The following is a 17,861-nucleotide window of genomic DNA, read 5'->3' as shown; positions in this document are numbered from 1 at the left end:
TTAAAAGGCTTCTTCATGGAGTGTGGCTCCTTTCACATCCTGGCTTTGCAGGGTTAGATTGGAGAAATGAGTTAACTTCTTAGTGGCTCCATTTGCTCATTTGTAAAATGGGTAGAGTAATAGCTCCTGTCTTATAGGATAGCTGTGAAGATTAAACAGGACAATGCAGGTAATGCATGCAGGAAGGCGTCTTGCACACAATACACATAAATGTTAGCCATTATATTGAAAATTATAGTTGCCTTTGATTAATCCAAATTAACAAATTTACTTACTAAATTTAATTTGACATTCTTTGAAAATATGCTGCATGTGTGCATATTGAAAGGCAGAGAGAGACAGGTTTTTGGTGGTGAAAGTCTCGGGCCCACCAAGTCCAGCATCCTTTCCAGCTGAAGTTGTGTTTGTGGGACGTGAAATGACTTGTCCAAAGGCAATACCTCTAGGAATGGCCCAGATAAGTTTAAATACTATGTTTTTTGACTCTCAACACAGTTACTTTTCCACTATATCTCATTTCTAGACGTTGTTCGTTTGTTTCGAAAATCATTCCAAATTATATCCTAATTTGACTTTCTTTCTTTCTTTCTTTCTTTTTTGAGATGGAGTTTCGCTGTCGTTACCCAGACTAGAGTGCAATGGCGCGATCTCGGCTCACCGCAACCTCTGCCTTCTGGGTTCAAGCAATTCTCCCGCCTCAGCCTCCCAAGTAGGTGGGGCTACAGGCACGCACCACCATACCCTGCTAATTTTTGTATTTTTAGTAGAGACGGGGGTTTCACCTTGTTGACCAGGATGGTCTCGATCTCTTGACCTCGTGATCCACCCGCCTCAGCCTCCCAAAGTGCTGGGATTACAGGCGTGAGCCACCGCGCCCGGCCTAATTTGATTTTCTTCCAGTTCATCCGGGAAAAGCGAAGGCCGGGCACTTGAACAAGAACAGCTCTGCTCCCGGAGCGCGGCGACCGGGTTGGTGGGGGCTGAAGCGGGGCCAGACCTCTAATTGGTCAACGGACTCGGCCCGACTATCCAATCAACAGCGTCTGCGTCATCCATGACTGACGGTCGCTGACGCGCGGCGTCTGGAGGCGGCGGCCAAGGCTCCCGAGCGCGCGGGCTGGGCGGTCGAGCAGGAGCCGGCGTCTCTGGAGAAAGGTGAGCTCCACCATGCTGGGCCCGAGGAACCGCCTCTCAGTGGAGGCCCGGGGCCTCGGAACTCTCGGTGGGCGCCTGGGTCGCAGGCCTTCCGGACCCGGCTGTCCAAGGTGGAGGGGACCGCGGTGAGCTGCTGGGACCCTGTGACCGGGACGTCAAAATCAGGCTGTACCTGGGGTTAGCCTTCTCTTCCCTCTCCCCATTTCCCCCTCTCCCCCCACTCTCTGGCCTCAGCTTCCCCGAGATTGGAGGGGATTGAGTTGGGCCAGGAATTCTCAATCCGGATGCGCTTTGCGGGAGCTGTGCATTTACTGTTGCGCAAGGGGTCATCTTTTTCATCTGCATCTCAAAGGAGATCGCGAACTACACTTCCCTTTCCCGAAGAAGAGGAAAGCTTGAACCCTTTGCCTAGATGGCTGTCCTGTGCACAGAGGGTGATGACGTGTCCAAAGTGAGAAGCCCCAACTTGGGCCAGAGTCCAGAAATAGAACCGGCGTTTCCTAGTTCTGCACCCTTTCTTCCTCCTCATAGAGTTCCGTTACTGTTTTTTTGTTTTTTTTTTTTCTGACATTTAAGCTGGTTCACGTTTTTACGTTAACACTTTCGGTTGTATTGTGTAGCAGAGAATCCCAGAGAAGTGAGAAAACGTAAGTGTGACAATTCCACTACTAACCCACCTTTCCAGCTGGCAAAAGTTGCTTGGCTTCAGTTTTCCCATCTGCAAGACGACGCCAATGGTTGTACTTGTTGTGAAGATGAAGTGAAATAATGTTTTTAAGGTGGCTGCAAACATAGAGAAATACTGCCTGGCATCGCTTATATGGGGAAATCTAAAAAAGAGGAAGTTAGAGAGTAGAGTGGTAGTTGCCATGGGGAGAGTGGGGAGATGTTGGTCAAAGGGTCCGAAGTTTCAGTTATGCAGGGTGAATAGTTCTGGGGATCTGATATACATACAGCATGGTGACTATAGTTAATAATACTGTATTATTATTATTACAGTATTAATAGGCAATGATGTGATAATGCAAATTTTGTACTTGAAATTTGCTAATAGTGTAGATCATTAGTGTTCACATACACACAAAAGGTGAGTATACGAGGTGATGGAATATTAATTCACTTTACTGCTGTAATCATTTCATAATGTACAGGTATATCAAAACATCATGTAATACACTTTATTTTTTATTTTATTTTATTATTTTTGAGACAGAGTCTCACTCTTGCCCAGGCTAGAGTGCAGTGACACGATCTCAGCTCACTGCAACCTCTGCCTCCTGGGTTCAAGTGATTCTCCTGCCTCAGCCTCCCAAGTACCTAGGATTACAGGTGTCTGTGCCCACCACCTGGCTAATTTTTGTATTTTTAGTAGAGATGGGTTTTCACCATGTTGGCCATGCTGGTCTTGAGCTCCTGACCTCAGGTGATCCACCATCCTTGGCCTCCCAAAGTGCTGAGATTACAGATGTGAGCCACCATGCCTGGCCATCATGTTAAAAACTTTAAATGTATATAACTTCTATTTGTTAATTATACCTCCAAAAATCTGGAAAAACAGAAACAAAGTAGCTATAAAGAATGGCGCTGAAAAAAAAATGGTGCTGAAGTACAACTATTTCTTTACTTAACATATACATTATGTAATAGGCACTGTTGTAAATTATTAACAAAAAATTTAATCTTCTTAATTGAAGTAGATGTACTATTTTATCTTCCCTTTATAGGAGAGGAAGCTGAGGCACAGAGTGAGTGTCACACAGCCTGTAAGGTACTGATGCCTTCTAAGGCTCATGTGCATCAGTGTTTGTGAGCAGTAGACCCTTGAGTATACTTTGGTCATCTGTAGATGAAGTACTTCTGGTGGCGTGAACAGGGACAAATAAATGAAGGAGGAAGAGGAAGGAGCAAATCCAGGGGGAGAAGGAAAAAAGGCTTCTGCTAACATATCAGATTCCTTCCCTGAAACCACCTCTTGAAACTACTCTACATTCTAAAAGCTACCCTTCTTAGTGTTGCTTATTTGGTAGATGTTTCATCTATTAAAAACATTTTTTTAATTTTTAATTTTAAAAACATCTATTACACAGAATTAGATATGCCACTGGCTGAATCATAACTTCTGTAACATTATGTGTAGCCCAAACCTAATGTGATTTGCATTTTCCAATCTTTTCCTTAGACACAGTCATTGAAATTACTGAGGAGCCTAATATCCTTACTGAAGTAAATGTTATGGATTATTAAGACTCGTTCATCCCTGTTTATTGAAGGGCCATTGACAGAATGATATTATAGGAAATCAAGGGAGCGTTTAACCCATCAGAGGGGAAGTCAGCTCCCTTTCTTAAAGGAATTGTTTTGAAAAATAAATAAGATACTTGATCATTGTAACTTACTAACTGTAGTATAAATCACAGGCTGTATGCTTTGAAGGAGAACTTGAGTGATTTCCACTGAATTAAAAATCAGCTGTCTTCCAGCTGGATGTGGTGGTACATGTCTGTAGTCCTAGCTACTCAGGAGGCTGAGGCAGGAGGGTTGCTTGAGCCCATGAGTTTGAGGTTGGGGTGAGCTATGATCGCACCACTGCACTCCAGCCTAGGTGCAGAGTGAGACTGTTTCTAAAACAAAAACAAACAGCTTAATGCTGGCCCCCAAAACATCGTAGAACAACAACAAAAATCTAGCTGTTAAAGATCTCAAACGCTTACTGTTTTGAGGTAGAATCTGGATTTTGAAATATTTTTAAGTTTGGAAAACTAGTTTCTTCTGATAACGGTAGAGGTAAGTAGAACATTCGTATTCCAATTCTTGTTTGTATTTTGTGTGGGATTTCTATGCAAGGGTGTGAAAATAGAAGCATTCAATAAGGCACTGGAACTTGCTTTTTTTTTTAAGGTTTGTTCCAAGATGAAGATTCATGCAGTGATTGTAGCTACCATGATAAACCAGGTTCTAGTTTACAAAATTTTATGCCAGAAGGAAAAACCCTTTTCCCAGAAATTTTCCAAACAAATCAACTTTTGTTCTATGAGCCATTCAGAGCCTATCAAGATTACATTTTAGGTGAGTAGGTTTTTTGTATCTTTTATTTTTTTAGTTTACAAGTAGATCGTCTGTTTCAGTCCCTCAGATTGCCCGTTGTTTCTGAGAAAGTGGATTTAAGTGGATTTATTAACTTCCCTCTGTTTTATGCATTCTCATTTCTTCCTGTGTTTAATTTCTTTGTAGCTGACTGCAAGGCCTCTGAGGTAAATGAATTCACAGCTGATTTTTTGGAGACGGTCCTTGAGACATGTGGGTGGCGGGCAGTCCGGCATACTAATGTGTTCAAGGTGCTGGTTGAGGTAAGGTTAATTTTGTTAAGACCTTTGTCTTTAGCTATAAGCACTTTACTTCGGACTGTTATAGCCAAAGTGCTTATTTTTAATTAAAGTTTATGAGCTGATTCAAATAGCACGTGATTCAAATTCACATCTAATTGCCATGTTGTAGCAAGTATTCCACAAATTTTAAAGGCAACTGAGGAGTTTCTACCGGGGAATTAAACTGGTTTAATTAAAAGAAGGTATTTGAGATCACTTTAAAAATGAGGCCTAATTATGAAGTTAATGGTTTCAAAAAAGTTTTTAACTTCTTAATTGTAGTTCATTAAGCAGCTCAAACCTAAGAGGCATTTTTATTTATTTATTTTTATTTACTCTTTTTTTTTTGCGTTAAGTCTAGCTCTGTTGCTCAGGGGAGTGCAGTGGCACGATCTTGGCTCACTGCAACCTCTGCTAAGAGGCATTTTTAAACTAGCCCATTTTTTGCCTAGCAAATTTGTAGATACGTGGTTAATCTCTTGACAGTGTGTCCCATTGCAGAATGTAAAAACAATCTTATTTTTCACCTGACTGGGCCTTTTACATTACATTTGCATTCTAATTACAGCTTTGAATTTTTCTCAGTGTTTGTTAACTGACCACAAAAAACCCTAGTAAACTAAGTCAAACCAGCAGGTATGAATCCAAGTTGTTGCTGCAGCTGTCTTAGAAAATGGCATCATATACTGCAGTGATTATGTACGAGGTAGTGGATTGCCCAGCTGTTGCTTGTGAGTTTAAAATTTTTAAAACTTCAACCAAAAAATAGCATAATCTATTTTTAAATAGATTTAAATTATTTTTAAATAGATTATGCTATTTTTTGGTTGAAGTTCAGGCCTATTCATTTGTTTATGATAGTTACCCCCCCCACCACCAGTCAGTTCTCTGAAAAACAATCAAAGTCATTGTTTTAAAACAGAAGCATGACATTTCTCTGCTTAAAACTTTTAATGCATTGCCTTTACCAAGGTCTTAGTAATGGCTTTTCAGCTTCTCATTGTAGAGAAAACACGTAAAATCCATGCTCCTTTGGATGTCCTTCATGTCCTAGTCTCCTTGCCTCTCTCTCTCACTTCATCCCTTGTTGCTCCACTGCACCCCCCTCCTCCATTTCCTCCCTTTGGCTCCAGCAAGAAGGACTGTCTTTCTGCCCCTCCCGCTTCCAACCCTGTCTCTGCCACAGGCCTTCTGCGACTTTCCTGCTCTTCAGATGGCCACTTTCTTCTCATCCTCCTCAGCCTGGCTCACAGCTGACTTCCCTGGCCATCTCAGCAGAACCAGATCCTCACCCCTGCTAGTTACTTTCTGTCACCCACTCGTTACCATTGTGCTTACTGATCTCCCTGATTACAGTGTAAGCTCCATGAGGGTAAGAGCCAGCCTGTCTTGTTTATCCTTTATATTATGGGTAAAGGTTCCCCACTCCTGTTGTATGCTTTTAAAAAAAATCAGGCTGTCATTACTGTCTTATAGGTGTATCTTAATTTTGATTTCCTTAAGTTAAATCACATTATTTTGAATCTCAGGTCACAGATGTGGACTTTGCAGCCTTGAAAGCAGTGGTGAGGCTTGCCGAACCATACTTCTGTGACTCTCAAGTGAGCACTTTTACCATGGAGTGTATGAAGGAACTCCTGGATCTGAAAGAACATAAGTTGCCCCTGCAGGAGCTATGGGTGGTATTTGATGATTTGGGAGTGTTTGACCAGACAGCCCTTGCAATTGAGCATGTCAGGTAGGAAAAGAAGTTGAGAAAAATAACCTTGTGGCCAGAAGCTTTGGATGAAATGAAGTAATTTTGGTTTGTGTTAGACCTAGATTTAAAACTCAACTATAAACTTGGTCATTGCAATATTTAAAAATATCCAAAGACAGGATAATCTTTTTTAAATTAAAAAAAATTAAAAATGTTTTAAATCATTTTCTGATAATTTCAAACTTAGAGAAAAGCTGAAAAAACTAGTATAGTTGACTCTGAATGATGTGGGGGTTAGGTGTGCCTATCTTCCCCCATCCCTAGTCGTAAATCTGAGTACAACATTTGACTCCCCCAACACGAAACTACTAATAGCTTACTGTTGACCAGAAAAGAAGCCTTACCATTAACATAAATAGTTGGTTAACACATAGTTTGTATGTGTATTATCTTATAATAAAGTGCTAAGAAAAGAAAATTCATAAGGAAGAGAAAATGTATTTACTACTCATTAAGTGGCAGTGGATCATCATAAAGGTCTTCATCCTCATCATCTTCACCTGAGGAGGAAGAGGAAGAAGAGGGATTGGTCTTGCTGCTTCAGGTTGGCAGAGGCAAAAGAGGTGGAGGAGAGGTGGAAAGGGAGGCAGGAGAGGCTGGCACACTCAGTGTAACTTATCAGTGGACCCCACGAAATTCAGACCTGTGTTCTTCAAGGGTCTAGCATATAAAGAATTCCTATTTGTCTTTTACTTGATTTTCCCAAATGTTAACAAAAGTAAGGGATTCTTAATTTGGTTTATATATAAACTGGCTTAAAAGTTGTGGATGTTAAGGCTTATGGTTGGTATATTTCAATATAAGAGTACAGAAAGTAGAAGAAGAGGAAGACAGTGAAGAAGGTTATATACCATGCTATATGCACTGCTAAAAGATGAATACACAGTTTTTCAAGCATAGGTCTGGTCAAAGCAAGCGTTTTCTTAGGGGTTGTATTCCTACCTGTCAGCCTTTTTTGCCATAGTTATTTCCACTGTACAAGCAGACCCCTTGTCCCTTACGTGGGAAAGAAAGCCCATACCTGGATCAGTGGGTATGATTTAAACAGTTTTTCAGATCAATCTTTTATTAGATGGCTCCTGATACAGATAGTTGTTTTCGATCTTCTGTATGTAAGTATATTCACCAAAGAAGGCTTACTTTAGCTATTTAAAAATAGACATATTCCTCCAGGAACTAGAAGACTGAGTAATAATTACCATAATGTAAATAATATTGCTTGGTGTTTTGTAATATAAAAAGTACTTTCCATTTTTTATACCATTAGTGAGTTAACCTGGTTTTGCTGAGCTTAATTTGAATGCTCTGCAAAGAAGCAGAGTGTCTCAGGCCCTGCTGCCAGTATCTTACAGACAGTTTCTAATTGTATGCAAGAACGTGTAACCCTAGATGTTCAGTATTGGGCCAAGCAGAATGAATCTAAACCAGTTTCTGTCCAGAACCAAAAGAACTCCCGTCCCTTTCTCTCATTTAAAAAAGTCTGCAAATTGAAGCATTTGAAGATAAAGGGGTAACTGATAAGTCTAGGAAATTAGGAATCAGGGAGCTAATCTATAGGCATAGAAGCTCATAGAAAAATAAGTATCTGGAATGTTATTTGGTAATATTATTTGAAGAGGAGACTGGTTAAATTTACTCTTTATTTTGAGGGCTGAGATTTGGGTCAGTGCCCAGAGAAGGCCAAATTATAAGGGTTTTCATTTGTTTGTTGATTCGATAAATATTTGAGTGCCAGGTTCTTAGCTGAGGATGGGTATGTCTGGTGCATGAGACAGGCATCATCATCAGGGAGCTGTCTGTCTAAAGCTAGGAGATGAACCTTGATGAAATCATCATGCACACATGTCTACTTGATTAGAAGTAGCAGTGAGTGCTGGGAAGAATTACAGGGTGTCCTTAGATTAGGCCAAGTTGCTGTTCTAAGGTTATTTTTTGGAATAATGACATTGGAACTTGGGTTAGCTTGGGGAAGGGGGTGTTGGGGTGGGGAAGGAAAAAGATTTAGGAGCTGAGTGTTTTTAAGGAACTGAAAGGCCAGCATAGCTGGAACACAGTGCTGGGAGAGACCTAGGAAACCAGATTAGAGAGGTTGGCAGGGGTCAGATGATGCAAGGCTTTGTTAGCTAGTCATTTTTGTCTTTAAGAGCAGTGGGAAGCCACTGAAGGGTTTTTATTTTTGGGTGAGTATCACTAGTTTTGTGTTTTTGGTTTTTTTTGAAACAGGGTCTTATTCTGTTGCCCAGGCTGGAGTGCAGTGGTGCAATTATGGCTTAATGCAGGCTTCAACTCCTGGGCTCAAGTCATCCTCCTGCCCCAGCCTCTGGATCAGCTGGGATTACAGGCATGTACCACCACTGCCCAGCTAATATTTTTTACAATTTTTTTTTTTTTTTAAGAGATGGGGGTCTCACTCTGTTGACCAAGCTGGTCTTGAATTCCTAGGCTTAAGCAGTCCTCCTACTTCAGCCCCCTAAAGTACAGCTTTGTGTTTTCAGGGGTTCATTGTGGCTTCTGTGTGGAAAACAAATAGTGGGAGACAGAATAGGGAGACCAGTTAAGAGGCAAGAGAGAGGACTAGAGTTGGGATATGGAGAGGACAGATGGAGGCTTACTGAGAAAGCAAAATAGCTGGGACTTTGTGCTCTGGTAGATATAGGAGATGAGAGGATGTGAGTGATATGAGAGAAGTCAAGGCTGACTTCTACATTTCTGGCTTGAAAGAATCAACACTAGGGAGGTACAGATGGGAAGGATGTGTAAATGCTTGGCATGGTACTGGTGAGGATGACATCGAAGCTGAGTCATGGAATGTAACTATAAGCTTACCAGGTGGAAAAGGTGGAAGGCACTTCTGGCAGCTTGACTAACATGTTGCATGGAGGTTTGAAAGAGCTTGTGAAATTGAGAGTTCATGTACAACAGCTCTGAGGCAGGAGAGGTGCAATAGGGCCAGATGATGAATCTATTTATCATGTTCAGGACTTCTTTCTGAGGGCTAAAAGGGAACCAGCAGGGGTGTTTTTATTTTTTTAATTGAGTAGAGCTATGCTTAAGTTCATCACAAAAATAAAAAATAAAAAGACTCTACTAGAGTGTGAAGGGACTAACAGCCCAATCTACAGGAATTAAGAGATGGCTGGTTTCATTTTCAGTGCTTCCTTTTCACAACTGAATTTCTTGAAAGAGCTATATATAGTCACAGTTTATACTTCCTGGTGTCCCGGTAACACTTCTACCCTGACCTCATCTCTGAAATTGTGCTCAAAGACTTCCATATTCTTGTATTCAGTCCTTGTATTCATGTTCTTGTATTCAGTCGACATTTCACTGTCTCGTCTTGCCTCTGATCTTACCTTGCTTGACCTCTTGACATACTAGGTGTTTGATCATTCCCATCTTCTTAACACCCTCTCCTCTCAGCTTCTGGGACACCACTGTTCAGCTGTTATCTTACTGGCTTGCTTGCTTAGTCATCGACCAGCTTTTCCTCTCATGCTTAAACTTTAGAATGTCGGAGTTATCCAGGGGTCAGCCCTAGGCCATCTACTGTTTTTTTCTCTAATCAACCTTGGAAGCACTTAGGAATCACCTGAGGAATTTCTTTATACAAGTATTCTAACCAATACATGAAGAAAGTGATAGACTATCAGTATTTTGTAACCATTAATGAGATAAAGGCTCTAGACTATGAATATCAATGACTACTGTGACCATTAGAGAAAGAGAACTTTGTAGTGGGTGCATCAGGCTGACAACCTGAATCTGTTGATCAGTCTTAACCTCACAAAAAGACATAGCCAGGCATTGTAGTAAAGTCCTCAGTTACTGTTATTAGTAGGTTCTTAGAAACTGCGACATTAATGAAACCAGTTTTACCATCGGCTGACTGATATAAACAAAATTAAAGTTTCTGTATCATATATCTGGTCATGAAAACATCATCAAACTCCTAAATAAAGACTCCAAGCAATTATAATCTTAAACATTGAAATAAATGTGAACTTTACATACATTAAGAAATATTTATGCAAGCAAGATAATTATCAACCCAATTTCCAGGCAGTGGCTCACGCCTGTAATCCCAGCACTTTGGGAGGCCGAGGCGCGCAAATCATGAGGTCAGGAGTTTGAGACCAGCCTGGCCAACATGGTGAAACCCTGTCTCTACTAAAAATACAAAAAATTAGCTGGGTGTCGTGGCAGACACCTGTAATCTCAGCTACTCAGGAGGCTGAGGCGGGAGAATCACTTGAACCCGGGAGGTGGAGGTTGCAGTGAGCTGAGATTGTGCCACTGCACTCTAGCCTGGGCGGCAGAGTGAGACTCTGTCTCAGGGAACAGAAAAGTCCTAACAAAACCAAGGACTTGGAAAAACTTCCTTAGCTGATCCACAAAAGATCTCTATGTTGTGTGACTCATGACTATCAACCATAGCAAATATGCAACCTTCTCTAAGATAGGAGAATTGTTTTGATTTACTCTTTAGGTCTCACCCCTCCAACATCCTAACAAGTGGCTTTGCTTGTTAAATGCAGTTACTGCTTTCATTTACTCAAAGACTCATCTGTAGACAGGGAGAGTTATTTCTTACAGCTTTGTCTCTGTGGTTCTGTTTTACAATGGAAGTCAACCGAGTTCTTTAGTTTTCTGATACTCCAGTTTTTTGTAAGCCCACTTAGCTGTTTAGCCTGCATTATTGGTTTAAGATTTATAGATATCTGGTGCTTTATTTATTTATTTATTTATTTTTTTGAGATGGTGTCTCACTCCGTTGCCCAGACTGGAGTGCAGTGGTGTGATTTCAGCTCACTGCAGCCTCTGCCTCCCAGGTTCAAGCTATTCTCTTCCCTCAGCCTCCTGAGTCGCTGGGATTACTGGTGCCTACCACCATGCCTGACTGACTTTTGTAGTTTTAGTAGAGACAGGGTTTCTCCATGTTGGCCAGGCTGGTCTTGAACTCCTGACCTCAAATGATCCACCCACCTTGGCCTCCTAAAGTTCTGGGATTATAGGCATGAGTCACTGTGCCTGACGCTTTTTTTTTTTTTTTCTGAGATGGAGTCTCACTCTGTCACTCAGGCTGGAGTACATTGGCACAATCTCAGCTCACTGCAATCTCTGCCTCCCACGTTCTAGCGGTTCTCGTGCCTCAGCCTCCTGAGAAGCTGGGATTACAGGCATGCAGCTCACACAGCTCATTTTTGTATTTTTAGTAGTGGTGGGGTTTCACTATGTTGGCCAGGGTGCTCTCGAACTCCTGACCTCAAGTGATCCACTTGCATCGGCTTCCCAAAGTGCTGGGATTACAGCCATCATGCCCAGCCTCTATCTGATGCTTTTTATTTGCTAATGAGGTAGACTGTTTTTTTTCTAGTAAGTAGTCAGTTTGTCAGATTTTAAGCCAACTGTTTAAGAGAATATTAAAATTAGATCATCTTGTGAATTGCTTAGGTTTTTCAAATGTAATTTATATTAGAATCATAGAATGTTAGAAGCAAACTTCTAAGGGTGAATGCTTTAAAGTTCTTGGACTCAGCTGTAAGTTCATTCATTCATTCATTCATTTGAGACCAGGTCTCATTCTGTCACCCAGAGTAAAGGCTGGAGTGCAGTGGCGTGATCATAGCTTACTGCAGCCTTAACATTTTGGGATCAAGTGACCCTCCCACTTTAGCTTCCTTGAGTAGTGAGTAATTGGTGCATGCAACCATGCCTAATTTTTTTTTAGTTTTTGTAGAGATGGAGTCTCTAGACTGTTGCCTAGGCTGGTCTTGAACATTATTTATTTATTTTATTTTTATTTTTTATTCTTTTCTTTTTGTTTTTTTTTGAGACGGAGTTTCACTCTTGTTACCCAGGCTGGAGTGCAATGGCATGATCTCGGCTCACCACAACCTTCGCCTCCTGGGTTCAGGCAATTCTCCTGCCTCAGCCTCCTGAGTAGCTGGGATTACAGGCACGCGCCACCATGCCCAGCTAATTTTTTGTATTTTTAGTAGAGACGGGGTTTCACCATGTTGACCAGGATGGTCTCAATCTGTTGACCTCATGATCCACCCGCCTTGGCCTCCCAAAGTGCTGGGATTACAGGTGTGAGCCACCGCGCCCGGCCCTATTTATTTTTTATAGCAGTTTTGTAAGTGAATTTAGTACTGAGCTGATGTGAGATAGTTGATAGGGTAGTCATCTTGATATGGGAACTAGTGGTCATTGTTAAAAATTGGATACCATGGTTTAAATCAAACAGAATATGTAGAGAGAGATTTTATTTTAATACAGCATGGTTGACTGGTCTCATCATCTGCAGTCATGTGAACTAGAGAAACCTGCTCTAGAGTGTTATTATTTAGATGTTTTTCCTCACCCATCTTAAGTGTTCTTGTTCTCTCTTTCTTAGGATATGGTCTACCAGATGACATTGTGATAGAAAAAAGTGGACTATCATAGGTGGACTTTTGTGGACTGCATAGGTGCTGATATTAAAATCTCAGGCATAAAATTTGTTCAGCACAATGCTGTAGAGGGAATGTTAAGTATCTGAATGTTTAATGTATTGTTTCTTCTAAGCTTTGAAGGAAAACTGTACTCTCTATGGAAGATAGAATTTAATGAAAAGCCACTCGAGTATAGACATACCTTGGTTTGTTGCACTTCACAGATACTGAGTTTTATAAAAATTGAAGGTTGTGACAACCCTGTTTCCAGCCAGTCTGTTGGGACCATTTTCCTGATAGCATCTGCTCATCTTATGTCTCTGTGTCACAAATTATAGATGATATGCTGATCTGTGCCCGATGATCTTTGATGTTACTATTGTAATTGTTTTGGGGTGCCATGAACTACATCCATATAAGATGGTGAATTTAACTGATAATTGTGTGGGTTCTGACTGTTCCACCAATCAGCCATTCCCCTCTCTCTCTCCTTCTGTTTGGACCACTCTATTCCTTGAGACACAATATTGAAATTAGACCAGCTAATAAGACTGCAGTGACATCTATGTGTTCACATGAAAGGAAGAGTCACCTGTCTCTCACATTAAATTAAAAAACTAGAAATGTTTGACTTAGTGAGGAAGGCACGTTGAAAACTGAGATAGGCTGAAACCTAGGTCTCTTGTGTCAGTTGGCCAAGTTAAGAATGTGAATGAAAAGTTCATAGAGGAAATTGAAAGCACTACTCTAGTGAACATACGAATGATAAGAAAGTGAAACAGCCTTATTGCTGATATGGAGAAAGTTTCCGTAGTCTGGATAGAAGATCAAATCAGTTACCACATTCCTTAAATCAAAGCCTATTCCAGAGCAGAACCCTAACTTCTTCAATTCTGTGAAGGCTGAGAGAGGTGAGGAAGCTGTAGAGGAAGAGTTTGATGCTAGTAGAGGTTGGTTCACGAGGTTTAAGGAAGAAGCCATCTCTATAACATAAAAGCACAAGGTGAAGCATCAAGTGCTGATGAAGAAGCTACAGCAAGTTACAGAAGACCTAGCTAAGGTAATTGATGAAGGTGGATACACTAAACAACACATTTTCAATGTAGATGAAATAACCTTCTATTGGAAGAAGATGCCATCTAGTACCTTTCATAGCTAGAGAGAAGTCAGTGCCTGGCTTCGCAACTTCAAAGGACAGACTGAGTCTCTTGTTAGGAGTGAATGTAACTGGTGACTTTAAGTTGAAGCCAGCACTCATTTACCATTTGGAAAATCCTAGAGACCTTAAGAATTATGCCAGATCTACTCTGCCTGTGCCTTAGAAATGGAACAACAAAGCCTGAGTGGTAGTACATCTGTTTATAATATGGTTTACTGAATATTTTAGGCCCATTATTGAGACTTACTACTGAAAACAAAAAGATTCCTTTAAAAATGTGATTGCTTATTGACTATACCTGGCCATCTGGAGATTAATGTTTTTTTCATGCCTGCTAATAACATCTATTCTGCAGCCCATGGATCAAGGAGTAATTTCGACTTTCAAACCTTACTACATAAGAAATATACTTCATAAGGCTATAGCAGTTATTGATAGTAATTCCTCTGATGGGTCTGGGCAAAGTTAATTGAAAACTCTTTGGGAGGGATTCATCATTCTAGATGTCATTAAGAACGTTTATGATTCATGATTCATGGGAGGAGGTCAAAATATCAACATTAACAGGAGTTCTGGAGAAGTTGATTCCAGCCCTCATGGATGATCGAGGGGTTCAAGACTTGAATGGAGGAAGTAATTGCAGATGTGGTGGAAATAGCAAGAGTCTGATGATAGCAAGTAGAGCCTCAAGGCGTGACTGAATTGCTACGATCTTACAAAAATTGGAACAGATGAGGAGTTGCTTCTTATGGATGAATGAAGAAGGTGGTTTCTTGAGATGGAATTTCCTGGGGAGGATGCTGTGAACATGGTGGAATGACAACAAAGGATTTAGAATATTATGTAAACTTGGTAAAGCAGAGACAGACTTTGACGGGATTGACTCCAATTTTGAACGACTTTCCTACTGTGGGTAAAGTGCTTTCAAACAAGATCACATGCTACAAAGAAGTCTTTTCATGAAAGGAAGAGTCAATGTGGCAAACTTCATTGTTGTCTTACTTTTAAAACTTGTCACAGCCACCTTAACCTTCAGCAAACACCATTCTGATCAGTCAGCAGCCATCAACGTTGTGACAAGACCCTCCACCAGCAAAAAAAATGATGTCTTACTGAAGGCTTAAAGGAGTGTTAGCATATTTTAGCAAAATAAAGCATTTTAAATTAAGATATGCACATTTTAAAAAAACATAATGCTTTTTGTACACTTAATAGACACATTAGAAACATATTGCTCATTAGTATAAATGCACATGCTCATCAGTGTAAACAGAGTCTGGTCTATTGCCCAGGTTGGAGTATAGTGGTGCCATCTCAGCTCACTGCAACCTCTGCCTCCCTGGTTCAAGTGATTCTCCTGCCTCAGCCTCCCTACTAGCTGGGACCATAGTCTCCTGCCATCACACATGGCTAATTTTTGTATTTTTAGTAGAGACAGGGTTTTACCACATTGGCAAGGTTGGTCTCGAACTTCTGATCTTGGGTGATCTGCCCACCTTGGCTTCCCAGAGTGCTGGGATTACAGGTGTGAGCCACCATGCATGACCTAAAAATTTATTTTTTTATGTACAGTGTGACGCCTTAGCAAACTTAACCCAGAAGTGAAAACCTATTCATAATAATTTGTTAATGTTAGTTTCTTTTCTGTGCAGTGATTTTTTTTCTTTGAAAACTTTCCAGTGTTGTAGTCTGTGTTCTCTGTATTCAGGGTAGCACTAGATTGGCAGTAGTGTTTGTTTACTGGAATCTTTGTATACCCTTTCTTGATTCAAGGTCTTTTTCTTCTGAGATACTCAGCAAAATTGCTCTCTGATACTTTTTTTTTCTAGTAATGAAAAATGCTTTTGTATCTGAGGTCAAGTCATTCTTTTTAAAGAACGTTGCTTTTAGATTGTAGAAAATAATTCAAAATAGTCATCGTTTCTTATTTTATAAATTTGTAATTTAGGTAAGAAAATTTAAATGGTAGCTTTTGAGAAATATTTAGTCCACATCTAATGTCAGCACCAGGCTATCTCTAATACTGAAAAGACACATTACTTCTTAAAGCAGTCAGTGTGTGTTTTCATCACAGTCATTCACCATGGTAAGACTACTCTGAAAAACCGTGTGCTGCAGTATGAGACAATGGAGTCACAGTGCGGACATCGGCAGAGTTTCTGATGAAGAACTCGGATTTATATGGTGCCAAGGTAGAAACACTTGTCCTCTTAGGGAAGTAGTTTGGGTTTAAGTTGCAGATGAATATATGAAATATGGGACCAAGATATATGTGCATATTCCTACTCTCCAGTCATCTCTACCAAGTCAGTCAAACTCAACTGTGCAAGGGTCTTCTCATGTAACATTTTCAAATCATAGGAAGAAAAGTAATAAATCTCACAGTTGCTTTATTTAGCTTTAAGAGAGGGTTAGACCATTAAAATTATAACTTTGTAGATTCACACAGTATGTAAGAAATAGCAGGGAGAGGTCCTGCATGATGCCCTTCACCAGTGTCCCCTAACAGTAACATCTTGTGAAACTGTCCTGCAACATCACAACCAGAATGCTGACATCAGTCCAGTCAACTGGAAGAATATTCCCATCACCAAAGGAACGCTTCATGCTGCCAAACTCACCTGCCTCTCTCCCACCGACCTCTTCCTTAACTGCAGGCACACCTTAAGCTGTTTTTCTTTTCTTTTCTTTTTTTTTTTTTTTTGAGACAAAGTCTTGCTCTTTTGGAGTGCAGTGGCACGATCTTGGATCACTGCAACCTCTGTCTCCTGGATTCAAGCAATTCCCCTGTCTCAGCCTCCTTAGTAGCTGGGACTACAGGCACACGCCACCATGCCTGGCCAAATTTTTGTATTTAGTAGAGATGGGGTTTCACCATGGCCAGGATGGTCTTGATCTCCTGACCTCATGATCTGCCTGCCTTGGCCTCCCAAAGTGCTGGGATTACAGATGTGAGCCACTGCGCCTGGCACTGTTTTTTGTTTTTATTTCATCATTTCAGAAGTGTAAAAATGGCATCACACAGTATGTGACTCTTTGGGACTGGCTTTTCTCACTTAGTGTGGTTCTCTGGAGCTTCACTTAGGTCGTTGTAGGTACCAGTAGCTTGCTGCTTTTTACTGTTGAGGCATAGTCCAATGTGTGGACTATTCCTCAGTTTGTTTAGTCACTTATAGAAGGATGTCTAGATTGTTTCCAGTTTTTGCCTATTGTCAATAAAGCTGCTATAAACATTTGGGTATAGGTTTTTGTGCAAACACAGTTTTTATTTAAAAAAAATTTTTTTAACATTTTTTTATTTATTTTTTTGAGATGGAGTCCCGCTCTGTTGCCCAGGCTGGAGTGCAGAGGTGCGATCTGGGCTCACTGCAACCTCCACCTCCCAGGTTCTTGCAGTTTTCCTACCTCAGCCTCCCAAGTAGCTGGGACTACAGGCACTCGCTGCCACACCTGGCTAATTTTCTGTTTTTTGTATTTTAGTAAAGATGGGGTTTCACTGTGTTGCCCAGGCTGGTCTTGAACTCCCGAGCTCAGACAAGCCGCCTGCCTCCACCTCCCAATGGGCTGGGATTACAGGCACGAGCCACTGCACCCAGCTGACAGTTTTAATTTTTTAAATTAATTAATTAATTTGTTTTTTCTTTCTAGATTACTCAGTCTTGGATATGTCAGTTTTTATTTTTTAAGGAGTACATGCCCAGGGATGCAGCTGTAGGTCATATAGTAGTTGCATGTTTAGTTTTTTTTAAAGAAACTGCTAAAATGTTTTCCAGAGTAGTTGTACAATTTACATTCCCACTAGCAATGTTTGAGTGGTTCAGTTTCTCTATATCTTCAAGAGCATTTGATCTTTTGACTATTTTTTGTTGTAGCCATTCTGATAAGTGTGTAGTAATATCTCATTGTTGTTTTGTCATTTCCTCAGTTTTTAATGTCAAGGATTTTCTCATATGCTTATTTAGTGAAATATTAATGACCTTGCCCCATTT

The 17,861-nt window shown here is 40.6% G+C and overlaps 1 protein-coding gene across 1 annotated transcript in view; it reads left to right on the top strand.

The window, feature by feature from the left end:
- Nucleotides 1-1,097: 1,097 nt before the first annotated feature.
- The window catches only part of LOC103789391 (SHC SH2 domain-binding protein 1), a 44,881-nt gene continuing 28,117 nt past the window's right edge, over nucleotides 1,098-17,861 (top strand). Inside the window, exons 1-5 of the mRNA XM_054244681.2 lie at nucleotides 1,098-1,155; nucleotides 4,054-4,221; nucleotides 4,387-4,502; nucleotides 5,707-5,892; nucleotides 6,050-6,258. Coding sequence (XP_054100656.2) covers nucleotides 4,128-4,221; nucleotides 4,387-4,502; nucleotides 5,707-5,892; nucleotides 6,050-6,258 — 605 coding nt within the window. The 5' untranslated portion in view covers nucleotides 1,098-1,155; nucleotides 4,054-4,127. The remainder of the gene's footprint in view (nucleotides 1,156-4,053; nucleotides 4,222-4,386; nucleotides 4,503-5,706; nucleotides 5,893-6,049; nucleotides 6,259-17,861) is intronic.

This window comes from Callithrix jacchus, chromosome 14 (assembly GCF_049354715.1).
Source record: "Callithrix jacchus isolate 240 chromosome 14, calJac240_pri, whole genome shotgun sequence".
Taxonomy (NCBI): Eukaryota; Metazoa; Chordata; class Mammalia; order Primates; family Cebidae; genus Callithrix; species Callithrix jacchus.
This window is presented reverse-complemented; position numbering and strand designations above follow the sequence as displayed.